The sequence below is a fragment of the Pelobates fuscus genome, chromosome 1 (genome assembly GCF_036172605.1).
Source record: "Pelobates fuscus isolate aPelFus1 chromosome 1, aPelFus1.pri, whole genome shotgun sequence".
In the NCBI taxonomy this organism is placed as follows: domain Eukaryota; kingdom Metazoa; phylum Chordata; class Amphibia; order Anura; family Pelobatidae; genus Pelobates; species Pelobates fuscus.
Genome location: NC_086317.1, coordinates 280747529 through 280763142, shown reverse-complemented (window position 1 = coordinate 280763142; position 15614 = coordinate 280747529). Strand labels below are relative to the sequence as shown.

Here is a 15614-nt window from a genome sequence, read left to right as displayed (position 1 = left end):
AGTTCCCCATGCTCTCTAACTCAGTTGGTCGATGAGAACCTTGAGACGGGATGTAATGTATACGGCCACACCTGATCTGTAAAACCCCGAATGTTCCCCTTTTCTCTTCTGTACCCCATACACTTTACTATCTCAATAAAAAAAATGATTGGTAAAAAAAAAAAAAAAAGAAGTTATTTTTCCATAATAATCTGTGTGATAGAATTTATCTTGATTCCAAGGCTCAAGCTTATAGGTGTCATATTATGATATCCTATATTAAAATTAGCTAACTTGGACTCAGGAAATGCTTGATGCTTAAACCGACACTTAAGACCATATATGTCTAGTTCCAGGAGCAGATAGCCCCCACCTGAGCTGTCTTTTCTAAATCAGTCTGTTCTTTTTCTTTCTCTGAACTTATCTGTTATATGTACATGACATTCATCCATATGTCTTATCTGTACTCCTTTCACTGCCTTCCTACTACTGTCCTATGAGTATTTGAACGTAAGCACTTACTTTTTAATGTATAAAAACCCAACTGAAGAATAAACGACAGAGGCTTATTTTGATAAGTGTCTAATTCACTTCGCTTCTCCAAGTGCACTTGTAATAATATTTTGGGTCTTTGGATCTATCTCATCTGTGACCTGACATTACTAAATAAAAATGTATGCCCATGGGTCTGGATTGTGGACTCCTCTTCCAGTATTCTGTTTTGAGTTTTTTCCTTTGGCATCTTTTACTGGAATAAACTGCATCAAGCAAAGTCTGGGGTGGAATACGGAAGCAATACATACCAAACCATATCTGTGGCAAGATACTGGAACAACCTATGTCAAATAAATAACTCCCAATGCGTCCTTGCATGTTTAGGAGGGACCACCACATTTTTTAGGCCGAATTCCTCTGTCCCTCTTTTCTATTCTAAATGTCCATCTTTTCTAGAAGCTCCATAATATTTATGTGGATGTGTGTATAACATATATCCACAGCAATATTGCTTACAGTAATGTGCATTTAATTTACAATAAATGTGCTTGGAAATCAGTCTGTGTAAATAAGATACATTGGTGATGTTCTAAATTAAATTTTAGTTGCGTCAATTATTAGTAAGTCACCTAAAATTTATCAGAACAGCCCTGTCCTGTGGCCAATCCCACCCCTAAAATAAAATTGTCCCTCTTTGTCCATTTGAAATGTTGAGAGGTATGAGCAAAGCCTGAGGTGGGACATTGGCACAATCCATATTAAAGCGGCACTGTCATGCCGAATCCCGTTTTTTTTTTTTAACCCCCCTCCCGCCTCCACTACATCCAATTGCCCCCCTAGTCACCCCCAAATGCCCCTAAGCCCCCCAGATTACCTATTTTTAAATCTGTATCTTCTGCCCCGATCTTTATTCAGGGCGCCGCCATCTTTGTGTGGGTAGGTGAAGTCCCTATGGGACACGTCATCTACCCACACTACACAGACTGTGAGATTCCCGCACATGCCCAGTGAAACACCTGGACATGCGAACGGGAATTTCACCTATTCATTCATTCATCAGACAGACGAATGAATGAATAGAAAAAAATCAGACGAACAAACTGACACTGAGTATCAGTGTTCGTTTGTTCGATCAGTTTATTACAAGGAGGGAGCTACCGACGTGCAGCTCCCTCCTTGTAATATGTAAAGACAGAAGCGGTGGGGAGCTGTGCTCCCCACCGCTTCATAAGCCCCCCAGGTCCCCCCCTCACTCTATGGGGGTCAATATGACCCCCATAATAGCACAAGGGAGATTAAAATATCCCCAATGCCCCTACTCGCTATACCGCGAGTAGGGGCATGTCCACTAAACAGTGAGCAGCCTGTGGCTGCTCACTGTAAAAACATAAATGGTAATAAGGGGGGGGGACCTACTGTCCTCCCCCCTGGCCCCCACCCCTGCGCGGTGGGTGGGGGCACTAATAAAATAATAAGGGGGGGGGACCTACTGCCCTCCCCCCCGGCCCCCACCCCTGCGCGGTGGGTGGGGCCCTAATAAAACAATAAGGGGGGGGGACCTACTGTCCTCCCCCCGGCCCCCACTCCTGCGCGGTGGGTGGGGGCCCTAATAAAACAATAAGGGGGGGGGACCTACTGTCCTCCCCCCCCCCGGCCCCCACCCCTGCGCGGTGGGTGGGGGCCCTAATAAAACAATAAGGGGGGGGGACCTACTGTCCTCCCCCCCGGCCCCCACCCCTGCGCGGTGGGTGGGGGCCCTAATAAAATAATAAGGGGGGGGGGGACCTACTATCCTCCCCCCGGCCCCCACCCCTGCGCGGTGGGTGGGGGCCCTAATAAAATAATAAGGGGGGGGGACCTACTGTCCTCCCCCCCCCGGCCCCCACCCCTGAGCGGTGGGTGGGGGCCCTAAATAAAGATATGGGGGGGGACTTACTGTCCTCCCCCCTGGCCCCCACCCCTGCGCGGTGGGTGGGGGCCCTAATAAAATAATAAGGGGGGGGACCTACTGTCCTCCCCCCTGGCCCCCACCCCTGAGCGGTGGGTGGGGGCCCTAAATAAAGATAGGGGGGGGACCTACTGTCCTCCCCCCTGGCCCCCACCCCTGCGCGGTGGGTGGGGGCCCTAATAAAACAGTAAGGGGGGGGACCTACTGTCCTCCCCCCTGGCCCCCACCCCTGAGCGGTGGGTGGGGGCCCTAAATGAACCCCCCCCCCCATCAAGGTGACTAGGGGTCCCAAGCCCCTAGTCACCCCCCCCCACCCCCACCCCAAAACATTCTAACCCCTACCTACCCCCCTCACCCTAAAAATAGTGAGGGGGGAATAAAATAACTAACCTGTAAAAAAAATAATTAAACTTGCCATTTGACGTCTTCTCTTTTCTAAATTCTTCTTTTTTCAGCCCCCAAAAAGGCCAAATAAAAATCCATCATACCCGTCGCACTTTAAAAAAAAAAAAAAACGAGCGCAAAAAAAAAATTAATCCATGTTCACCCATGGAGGGCACGCCGCGTACTGAGCTCCGCAGGGCGGGTCAAGGCTTATATAGCCTTGCCCCGCCCTGCAATTAGGCTTAGAACACACTGATTGGTTGGTTTAAGCCAATCAGAGTGCTCTGTGTCATTTTACAAGCGTGGGAAATTTCCAAAGAACTTTCCCACGCTTGTAAAATGACACAGAGCACTGTGATAGGATGGTTTTCAAGCCATCCAATCACAGTGCTCTGTGTAATTTTACAAGCTTGGGAAAGTTCTTTGGAATTTTCCCACGCTTGTAAAATGACACAGAGCACTGTGATTGGATGGCTTGAAAACCATCCAATCACAGTGATCTGTCATTTTACACAGCGTGGGAAAGTTCTTTTGAATTTTCCCACGCTGTGTAAAATGACACAGAGCACTCTGATTGGCTTAAACCAACCAATCAGTGTGTTCTAAGCCTAATTGCAGGGCGGGGCAAGGCTATATAAGCCTTGATCCGCCCTGCGGAGCTCAGTACGCGGCGTGCCCTCCATGGGTGAACATGGATTAATTTTTTTTTGCGCTCGTTTTTTTTTTGTTTTTTTTTTAAAGTGCGACGGGTATGATGGATTTTTATTTGGCTTTTTTGGGGGCTGAAGAAAGAAGAATTTAGAAAAAAGAAGACGTCAAATGGTAAGTTTAATTTTTTTTTTTTACAGGTTAGTTATTTTATTCCCCCCTCACTATTTTTAGGGTGAGGGGGGTAGGTAGGGGATAGAATGTTTTGGGTGGGGGGGGTGACTAGGGGCTTGGGACCCCTAGTCACCTTGATGGGGGGGGGTTCATTTAGGGCCCCCACCCACCGCTCAGGGGTGGGGGCCAGGGGGGGAGGACAGTAGGTCCCCCCCCTTATTATTTTATTAAGGCCCCCACCCACAGCGCAGGGGTGGGGGCCAGGGGGGGAGGACAGTAGGTCCCCCCCCTTATTATTTTATTAGGGCCCCCACCCACAGCGCAGGGGTGGGGGCCAGGGGGGGAGGACAGTAGGTGTCCCCCCCCTTATTATTTTATTAGGGCCCCCACCCACCGCGCAGGGGTGGGGGCCAGGGGGGGAGGACAGTAGGTCCCCCCCCCCTATTATTTTATTAGGGCCCCCACCCACAGCGCAGGGGTGGGGGGCAGGGGGGGAGGACAGTAGGTCCCCCCCCTTATTATTTTACTAGGGCCCCCACCCACCGCGCAGGGGTGGGGGCCAGGGGGGGAGGACAGTAGGTCCCCCCCTTATTATTTTATTAGGGCCCCCACCCACCGCGCAGGGGTGGGGGCCAGGGGGGGAGGACAGTAGGTCCCCCCCCCTTATTATTTTATTAGGGCCCCCACCCACAGCGCAGGGGTGGGGGCCAGGGGGGGAGGACAGTAGGTCCCCCCCCTTATTATTTTATTAGGGCCCCCACCCACAGCGCAGGGGTGGGGGCCAGGGGGGGAGGACAGTAGGTCCCCCCCCCTTATTATTTTATTAGGGCCCCCACCCACAGCGCAGGGGTGGGGGCCAGGGGGGGAGGACAGTAGGTCCCCCCCCTTATTATTTTATTAGGGCCCCCACCCACAGCGCAGGGGTGGGGGCCAGGGGGGGAGGACAGTAGGTCCCCCCCCTTATTATTTTACTAGGGCCCCCACCCACCGCGCAGGGGTGGGGGCCAGGGGGGAGGACAGTAGGTCCCCCCCCCATCTTTAACCCCCGCGCGGGGGGGGGGGGGGGGGAGGGGTGTTATTAGGTGTTTTTTTGTTTTTTTTTTACAGTGAGCAGCCACAGGCTGCTCACTGCTTACTAGACATGCCCCTACTCGCGGTATAGCGAGTAGGGGCATATTATTTACTAATACTAAGTAATCTTTACTTAGTATTAGTACATTTGGCTTCAAGACCAATTCAGGTCTTTCAGCCTTTTAGTAGATAGCTCCCTGATACCGTGGGAATTAGGGAGTTATCTACTAAGCGGCTGCAAGATGCAGCCACAGCAATGAATAGGATCGGAGTTTCATTCATTAGAATGAAATTCCGATACGAACAAAGTACCGAATTGCATCCTAACACCAATGGAGAAACAGTGCTCATTCTGTTAGGATGCAATTCGGCAGTTTTGCCGGCGTTCTGTCTAAGTGACAGGACTTTCGGCAATACTGACAGGAAGTATTGTGGGAACTGGGAGGAAAGCTAGGGATCATGGGAAAATTGCTCTGACCAGCGGAAATGAAGCACACTTTGCTCCTCCGCTGGTCAGAGCTGGTCAAGCGGAGGAATCCTCCATAAGACAGAGTCCCTACTTTGTCTTATGATTTTAAAGAAAACTAAAGAAGAATGGAAGAAAAGAAGAACAGATCCCGAGAGAGGGGGAGAAGAGGAAGAGATTGAGGAAAGGTAAGTTCGGCATGACAGTGCCGCTTTAAGCAAACTAGCAAAGTCTGTGGTAAGAAACTGGTACCATGATGCAATGCTAGGACAATCTGCAAGTCTGTAGCGGTATATACAAACACATTACATTTTCACCCACTCTATTAAGCTTGTTCACTAAAGAATGTTAAAGCTTCGCGATAATAATAGAGGCAGCATTATACAAGGTCTACTTTTCTACATGGAACTGAGGAAAAATGTAATTATAAATGTAATAATGTAGGAGGAACTACTAATTAATTCCAACAGATGCAAAAGAAAAACTTTTAAAATAACTCAATTGCTAATTTGATGTTGTTTACAAACACTGTACGAGCTATCAATTTATAAATAAATAGTTCTTAGTGGGATGCAACATACCGTGCCCAGAAAGCAAATCTGGGCTTTTATCCAACTGGGAGTTAAAATATGCCTCTTAGGGGCATATATTTGTTTAATGTGTTTATTTTAGACTAGGCAACCATTAAGAGTTACATTTGTTAAAGCTTGAAACTCCTGCTTGCCCACCTTCTAACAGACATGAAGAGGATTTACTTTGAGTCTGCACTTTTCTGATAGTCCCTGACCTTGGATTACCTCGGACTTGGCATGAGCTCTGCAAACTTGTGATCCCTGCTCATGCCTCTTGCTATCAGTTTTACATTTTATTCAAGGTTGAAGCTCATCACTGCACAGCACTGATTTTATAAAGACTACCAGGGAACGTAGGGAAGCAGAATGTCCTTGAATCCATGTGGTGTTGAGCTAGTTGGGGAGTACAAGCTGCCACACTCATATCAGACAAGCACAAGACAGTTTTATCTATTTTTACCACTGTGTTGAACCTTGTCTCAGTCTCACTCTGCAGTCGTCAATATTTATTGCAGATTTATGTTACAGACCACCTAACAGATGGTCAAAGCAGACTCCGGAGTCATGGGTATTCATAGCGTTCTATACCGACGTTGAGCTCTTCCACTACAATGCAAGTATCAATCTTGGCCATGGCTGCCACACCTAGGTCACTCTGACTACACATTGCTTTTGCATTTTGAAATGTTACGTTTGCATTTGTTTTGAAGGTTCAAGCTCGTTGGTAGTTAGTAGTAGTGGTATCTCGGTATACCTCTACAAGTGGTTAAGGATGCCCTTGGTGTAACTGGTGTGTTGTGTGATAGATGTTGTATTAAGACTGCTGTCATTTATATGGGGGTAATTGTCTATTACGTTTTACATTGGAAACATATTGGGCGTCAATGTCTAAGTGTGTTTGACTCTGATCCCCCCCCCTTTTTTTTTTTTTTACAATTTATATGTGAACAATTATACTAATAAAAGCTGTGACATTTTTCCAAGAAATATTGTTGTTTTTGTTTGATTGGGCGGTAGTATTATGGTGGGTTCATTAGGAATATGCCTAGGGGACAACCATGCGCATGTCCTGGAGCCCAGGGAACAGCAAAGCTAAGTGGAATGGGCCTTGACTTAGCTAGAAAGGAAGGCAGATGGATTGGTGGGAGTGGATTAGGAAAGTTTGGAAGTCATGGCCTATAGCCATATAAATAGCAGCCATTTTACGTAGAGCCCTCTTTCTAATCTAGTTCCCACTTACCTGCTGACCACCCACCCTCCCTAGCGATAGGTGTTCTCCGGTACGTCTATCCCTTGTTTTGGTCACGGCAGCAGGGAATGGATAGGATAATTGGGGTATGTTGGCTTAGTAAGGAGGGCAAGTGCAAGTTTAGGAACAATGGTTAAGTTTGCATTTGTTTGGTGGGTTTTAGCCTGGATGTGTAGCGGTATCTCGGTATACCTCTACAAGTGGTTGTGGCTGTGGGCGGCCCAACTTGTGTTTCATCCCGACCACAATGATTTACATGGGAGCCTTCACACTCCATCCTGGATGCAGGGATCACTCGGGAATGGAAGCGTGTCTTCTCCAGGGCTGAGTCTTTGTCGCGGCCTAGTCCACTGGGCCGTCCGTTGCGCCTGAATCCCCGCTGGAACTGTTGCTCCCATTGTGGTCCTCCAACGTTCCTGCATCCATGCCACACCATGGTACGTTACAGCCACCCAGACACTAGCAATGAAGGCCTCCACATCTGCATCCATGGAACCTGCAAGATAAAAGAGAGAACTACACACCCATGTGTTGCAGCAACAGCAGGTAAGTGTGAATTAGATTAGAAAGCTGGTGCTTAACCTAAAATGGCCACCCTGTCAGGGCTCCGCGGGCAGCGGTGAGGGGAGGCTGCAATCCCTCGCTCTCCTCTTGACACGCCGCTCGCGTCCTCCTCTCCTCCTCCCAGCGGCAGCATGTCTAACGCTGCACGCTGGGAGCTGGCACTATTATCTAAGCGCCGGGGTCACTCACGTGACCCGGCGTTAAAGCTACAGTGCAACAAACACAGTGGGGGGTATAGATATCCCCCACGTGTGCTTGTTAATACTGATTGGTGGTTAGCCAATCAGGATTCAGGCTAGGATTTAAATACTTACCTTTCCGGTCTGTCTATCTGTGCCCTGTTGTGGTCTTTGCTTTATAGTATTGATTCTGAACGTGTGCTTTCTGGTTACTTACTCTCTGGCTTGTTATACTGACTTTGTGACTTTCTCCTACCCTTTGACCTCGGCTTGTTTCTCGTTATTCTGTTTTCTGGTTCCCCTTACTCGGCTTGTCTCCTGACTATTCTGTGTGTGCTTAGCCCGGCCACTCTAAGGACCGGTACTGCACACTTTCTGTCTGTGTGTCTGTGTGTGTGTTAGCGTGTTGGGTTCCCCAGTATCGTGACACACCCCTTCCAAACTTCCCTAATCCACTCCCACCAATCCATCTGCCTGCCTCCTAGCTAAGTCAAGGCCCACTCCACTTAGCTTCGCTGTTCCCTGGGCCATGGCTGCCACACCTTGGTCACTCTGACCACACATTGCTTTTGCATCTTGAAATGTATGTGAATTAAACAATGGAATACCTCCAAATGCAGAAGCATTTGCTCATGCAGCAGTAGTAGGCTCTCAGCCTGTTACTGGATCTCAATAGTGAGCAATGCTTTAGAAACATATGTACATTGTTGACGTATTCGCTATCGGCAGCCAGAGGAGACTGTACGCTGGTCATTCTGTCGAATCGGCTGTGACCAAAGTATCCAACGATTTAATTGCTGCTAAGTCTCGTAATTGCTGCTAAGTCTCGTGGCCACTACTCTATCCTAATTCTCCTTGATCTTTCTGCTGCCTTTGACACTGTTGATCATCAACAGCGTCTTCGCATTCTCCATAATTTTGGTCTATGGGATACTGCTCTATCCTGGTGCTCCTCTTACCTCTCCCAGTGCTATTTCAGTGTTCCTTTCTCTGACTCTGACTCTTCCCCTCCAACCCCCCCAAACCACTCTCTGTCAGTGTCTCCCAAGGTTCTGTCCTTGGTCCCCTACTGTTCTCATCAGCTCCTTTGGCTTCCGTTATCATTTCTATGCAGATAACACGCAAATTTACCTGTCCTCTCCTGATCTCTCCCCACCCATCTTGAATCGTGTCTCTGACTGCCTCTCTGTGATTTCCAACTGGATGGCTGCTCACTTCCTCAACCTGTCCAAAACAGAACTTCTGGTCTTTCCTTCCTCAAGTGTTGATGCTCCCGTTTCTGTCTGCCTCCAAGTCAACGGTTCTACCATCACCTTTACCTTGCAGGCTCACTGCGTGGGTGTTCTTTTTGACTCCAACCTCGCCTTCACCCCACATGTCCAATCAATCACCAAATCCTGTTGCTTCCATCTCAAAAACATAGCGCGCTTCCGCCCCTATTTAACGCCAGATGTGGCTAAGATGCTGGTTCATTCTGTTGTTCTCTCTCGCCTTGACTACTGCCATCCCCTTCTCAGTGGTTTTACGTGTTCCCAGATTGCAGCACTGCAATCTATAATGAATGCGATGGCGAGGCTCATTTTCCTGTCTGCTTGCACCTCCCACGCCTCCCCACTCTGTCAGTCCCTGCATTGGCTTCCAGTTCGATATAGGGCTCAATTTAAAATTCTGGTGCTTGCTTACAAGTCCCTACATAATGATGCTCCAACCTACCTATCCTCCCTAATACACAAGTATGTCCCGTCGAGGACTCTGCGCTCTGCCAAAAACTTACATCTATCCTCTGTCTGTACTCCCACCTCTGATGCTCGCCTCCAAGATTTCTCCAGGGCTGCACCTCTTCTGTGGAAATCCCTTCCCTTTTCTGTAAGACTTTCACCCAGTCTCCACTCATTCAAAAAAATCATTGAAAACTCACTTCTTCAAGAAAGCATATCAATTAAACTGTTAGCAGGTTTTTATCCCACACCCACCCTGACTCCTCTCCTGCAACTGTCAAAAATTACCTACTAAGCCCCCAGTGAATACTTGTCTAACAACCTACTTCGTACCTACTTTTACCATTTGTGTCACAATAGTCCACTCCCTCCAGAATGTAAGCTCGTTGAGCAGGGCCCTCCATTGCCTCTGTTCCTGTACATCCAGCTGTCAGGTTACATGTCTGTTAGTCCACCCATTGTACAGTGCTACGGAATCTGATGGCACTATATAAATAAAATAATAAGGCACCTTATCCCCTTCATTGACATTACTTTTGTTCCTTTAAATGCCATAAGCAGCTTTTTCAATGTAATTTTTTTATCTGATCTGTGCTCTGATTAAACATTGAAGCATCCTAATGCACTCTATGTTTATTTCACAAGGAAGGAGTTTATCTCTGCTTCAGGTGCATTGCACCCAGTCCCTCTGTGCCCCATAGCTAGGATAAGCAGTGATCCTTTATTCTTGTAAAAGTTCTTAACACTCCTTGTCTTACTTGTAAAGGTGGATTTCATATTATTTATGCTTGAAATTTCCAGGTTACAAATGTACACAGTGATGGTGTTATATATGGCTGCAAAGCCTAGTTGCAGATGGAAGTCAAGAACACGCTCTTGTAAGTACAAACCAAATTCAAAGTTAAAAATAATTAGGCCCACCATAATATTGAGCTCCATGTAGCCTCTAATACAGCACCATTAGTAGCTTATTTTTAATATTTTAGTAAAGATGTATTTTTCATAAAAATTACAGTTTCCGTTTTAAAAGGCCAGGTGCAAATCTTGGTTGATCAATTCAGCTTTTTAGCTATAGGAGAGCTATTAGATGAATATATTTTTTTTTGAGCCACTGCAATATTAAAAAAGGCATACAGTGGTAAATGTTAACATCCACAAAAGGAATGAAACGTGCCATATAGACATGCATATACGTAAAAAGCAAAAAGCATATTTTCAGACACAAAGTTCAGAGTCAATAATAAAATAATATTGCAAAAAAAAAAAAAAACACCAATATTGACATCATTATCAATCTAATGAATGAGTATTAGAGGAAGGTAAAAGTAATTAGGGCTGAGCAATGTTTACCTTTAGATTATAATGGATTTCTGAGATGTTTTGTGTAGGGGTAGAGGGTTTTTACTAGGCTAGGGGAAATTTGGTATTGTACTTTAATTCCGGCAATAAAATTAGGTAGATTTATCAAAGTCTCCTGTTTTGAAAAATAGTGTAAAGTACTAAAAGTGGGTGGAATCAGCATTTCAACTCCTCCCTTTTACATATTTGCACCACACCTCAGTGTCGGAAATTGCAGAATTTACAGTACAGCAAATGTATTATGTATTTCGCAATCACACAGAATAGAAGACTGTGGGGCTTTCCTAGTCCTCTGAAGGGATAAGATGAAACATAAAAGCAAAATACCAGTATATGTCAAATCTCTGTGTCCACCTCAAGGGACAGCGTTTAACTCAAACTTTTTATGTTCAGGGCGCCCTTAATATTTCAATATTTTTCCAAGGCACCCCAAGTCAAAACAATGTTTCTAGGTTGTATATATGTACAGCGCTGCGGCATATACTGGGCCCCTGTTCTGCACAAATGTTTCCCAGTCAGGGGTGGATCCAGAACCTAATCTCAGGAGGGGCACTGGTAGATTATTTAAAGACACAAACCAAGCACAATAACCACTACATTACGTTGTAGTGGTTATGGTGCCAGTAGTGCCGTAGTGCCCTCCCATGGTTAGTAGTCAAACTGTTTAAGAACAGTTTGACAACTTACCTGGGGTCTGCCGGGATAGGGGCTGTAATGTGTGTGTGTATGTGGGGCAGTTTGTGCATGAGGGGTACAGTGTGTGTGTATGGGGGTAATTGCGTGTATGTGGGATAGTGTGTGTGGGGATAGTGCGTGTGTGTATGGGGGATAGTGTGTGCTAATGGGGGGATAGTGTGTGCTAATGGGGGAGCTATTGTGTGGTGTGGGGTCTGTGGGGGTAGGAGAGCAAATTAATAAACATATACTTTAGTTTTTAAAAATAAAAAAAAAATGATATCCCCCCTCCCTGCTTACCTTTGCCTGGGAGGGGGGATATTTCTTGTAATCCCTGGTGGCCAGGTGGGGAAGCTCTGGTGGTCTTAGTGGTGAGAGTGAACTCTAGCAACCCCAGGAGCTGCTAGAGTTCACTCTCGCAATATTCAGAGCTTTGCCATGGTAACCGCGGCATGCTCCGAGCACGCAAGACGGGCCCTCTCTCCCCTACCGTCTGTCAGCAAAGTGCTAGCGTGCCAGAAAGGAAGATCTCTGATCTCCCCTCCGGTCCTGCAGAGCCAGCAAGGGAGAGCACAGTTCCAGGTGCGATCATCACAGCACCTGGAAAATATCTTGCGGCGCCCCTGTGTGCCCGTCGCGGCACCCCAGCACACAGTTTGGGAACCGCTGCATTAACCAATTACTTCATCCGGTAATAATAATCCAACTATATTTCTCCAGAGGACACAAAACTGACAGAATATTCGCAACAGCAATAGCTGTTTAGGGAAAGAGAACCAGAAAAATAAATGTGGATGCATTATGTTTGGAAACCCTTTCTAAAAATTCTGACTCCCCCCTCCCCCACAACAATAGTTAAAACCCAAAGTCAATTTTCCATGATCCATTATTAAGAAAAAAAAATTTGAACCTTTTGTAAAATTACATTTCCACCAGAGTATTGTGTGTAACACGTTTAGATCTGATTTTACCCCAGGCTATATACAGCACTTGTCAAATATCACAGATCCATGCAGTCATTATGTAACGTGAGCGCATTACAAAGCATTCCTTTGTATAACAGACCATGGAGAGAAAAATGCAGGACACAGTAAACATTATTGAACAGTCTGCTGTACAGAATCTTTATATTCATTTTACCTTCTGTCACGCTGCAGTTTTAAGATAAAACTAGATTTCTTTAACTGTTCATATTCTTGCTTTTCTCAACTTTATAACCACAGCAATGTCCAGTGAGCATTGTTTCGCCCATTGTTTAAAAAATAAATAAATATATATATATATATATATATATATATATATATATATATATATATATATATATATAGTGAATAAATGTGACGTAAGGATTCATTTGGCAGTGGGAAATGCCATTTGTCAGATCACAAGAAAAGACGAACATATAAACACGCTATTTTCCAGTACAGAGCTAAATACAGTGGAGTAGATTTCTACGTTTACTTTTATTTTTTTTTAGACCTCACAAACACACACAATATATATATGAGATATGAAACCGTATTAAATAATCTTGGAAAGTGAAGGCTCCCCTTTAACATATTTGTAATGCAACTGAACATACATGTACTGTTTGCTTAGCAGATATTACCTAACATGTCTGTAGCATAAATTAGCAGCAGATAAGCCAACATCACAAATACTTATAACCAAACTATTGCTTGTTTTTTTTTTTGGAGAAGGGGGTTTTGTAAACCAGAAATATATACGGTATGTGTAAATAAGGGTAACCAAAACTAATATTATCAGTGATGGGCAACAACATATATAGAGGACATACTTGAAAACGAGAGAAATCTCAATGTATCTTTCCTGGTAAACATTTTATAAATAAATAGATACAGAGAGTGACTTTGAACACGAAAAACAAAAAGAAAGGACAAAGTATGTGTGCTCCAAAATATTCTTAAGATCTTATTAAACATTTTGAAACCAAAATATATTAGAAAATATATTAGACATATCCTTAGACATATATATATATATATATATATATATATATATATATATATATATATATATTAAACTTTATATAAATAAGCACAGGAAGCACTAACCGCTAAAGCATTAAATGTGTTAATGAAAGGAAACCACTTATATCAAAAGGGCCTCACTTCTAAACAATGGGACAAATATGAAAAAATAGTGAGTGCACCAAACCAGCAATAAAACCTCATAAGACACACCACTATGAAATGTATATTTTAATTCAATGGTAGAACACATAAAATAACTTTCCCCCGAAGGAACAGAACCTGACCTCTCCAATTTACTGCCTCCCCACCTCTGGCTGAATAGAATCCAAGTTGTCTACTTAGAGACTCAAGACAAGGGTTATTTACACCCAAATCACTGGGCATACTTGGGCTCTCATAAATCCTGGCATGGATTCACATTATACAAAACTTTTTTCTCACTACAATTAATAAACACATTAAAGAAAATAAAATAGTCAATCTATTGATCACACACACACACACACACACAGTCTCAAAACCAATGTTTTATTTGTTGAATTTAAGGATATATCTGATATATTTTGGTTTTAAAAAAAGTTTTTTAAAATAGGATTTTAAGAATATGTTGTTTTTGTAAACCCCGGCTTTTCATAAATGTTTCAAAGTCCAAACCTTTTTTAATAAGCATAAAAAAAGTTTTAAAGAATAATCTTTCCGTATTTACTAAAAGCACAGTGTACATTACACCTGCAACCTTAGTACTCACAGTATTCTATACCCAGGACAATGTCCCTGAAGTATATCCTAGCTTGCTCTTCTGAAAAGAACTGCTCACTGGGCACCTCCATGACAGGCCTGCAAAGAAAAAAAAACTGGTTTCACTTTCAAACAGATGTAATTTACCTTAAATAATTGTATCTCAATCTCTAAATTGAACTTTAATCACATACAGGAGGCTCTTGCAGGGTCTAGCAAGCTATTAACATAGCAGGGGATAAGAACATCTTAATTAAACAGAACTTTCAATAAAGAAACCCTAAATAGGGCTCTCTTTACAGGAAGTGTTTATGGAAGCCTGTGCAAGTCACATGCAGGGAGGTGTGACTAGGGTTCATAAACAAATGGATTTAACTCCTAAATGGCAGAGGATTGAGCAGTGAGGCTGCAGGGGCATGTTCTATACACCAAAACTGCTTCATTAAGCTAAAGTTGTTCAGGTGACTATAGTGTCCCTTTAATACTGCATTGTCCCTGGACCTCAAAAATTACACATTCAGGACCGCTAGGAAGGCTTCATCTGAAGCTTTTATCCCACCATGCTGCTTGGCCACTCCGACTCCACACCCAAGATGACTCCCTTAGTAGCTTTACAGAGGAACTGCAGTGGAGCTGGAAATAAATATTTAATGCAGCATTTAAAGCCATCTGTCAGAACCTTTGGCAAATAATTTTACAGCAAAACTACCACCCCACCCAAATTACAGGTGGTGACTCATGCTACTGCGATCCCTCTGGGCTTGGAACCCAGAATGGTGTTATCATTGTCTGCCATCCACAACCTCAGAAGAATGGACTCTTTTGAAACCTTAACCCTGACACTGGGAGTGGTATAATAAGTGGGTTTAATCCAATGGTTCCTGGAACAGTCTGGACTTGAAGCATGGCAGATTTATGGCGCTGCTATTCCAAGCAAAATCGACTCTCTCACTTAACATGGCCTACATTTACTCTAGAGGTCTACAGTTTCAGAGCCAGACTTAAAAAAATATAAAGCAAAAGAGGTCAGAGGACCAGAAACAGAAACCAGAAATAACTAAAGGAGGGAAAAGAGGCTTTTGCACACTCCGCATGCCAGATTGTTTGTGTGTTTTCTAGGTCTGGACCGATTATATTGTGCTTTTAAAGAATGCTGAACTGAATATTCTGAAGTATTTTCTTGTGGATACAGTCAGTTTGAAGAGACTGACATTGCAAGACCAAAGAGAAATGCCACAAGTACTATTTTACAAAACAAATTGACTAAAATTAACAGGCTGTGAATATAGCTAAGTAAGAGTTATACTCCAAACAAGCCTTTTTTATAATTTGGTTTACAATTCAGTGGTCGTGAATAAACTCTGATGTTGGATATCTATAATCTAACATTTACATATTTAT

At 44.2% G+C, this 15614-nt stretch overlaps 1 protein-coding gene across 2 annotated transcripts in view; it reads right to left on the bottom strand.

The window, feature by feature from the left end:
- CAMKK1 (calcium/calmodulin dependent protein kinase kinase 1) overlaps positions 1-15614 on the bottom strand; it is a 454400-nt gene that overhangs the window by 124153 nt on the left and 314633 nt on the right. For both annotated transcript variants that reach the window (XM_063457438.1, XM_063457439.1), the window contains exon 9: positions 14224-14312. In XM_063457438.1, coding sequence (XP_063313508.1) covers positions 14224-14312 — 89 coding nt within the window. The remainder of the gene's footprint in view (positions 1-14223; positions 14313-15614) is intronic.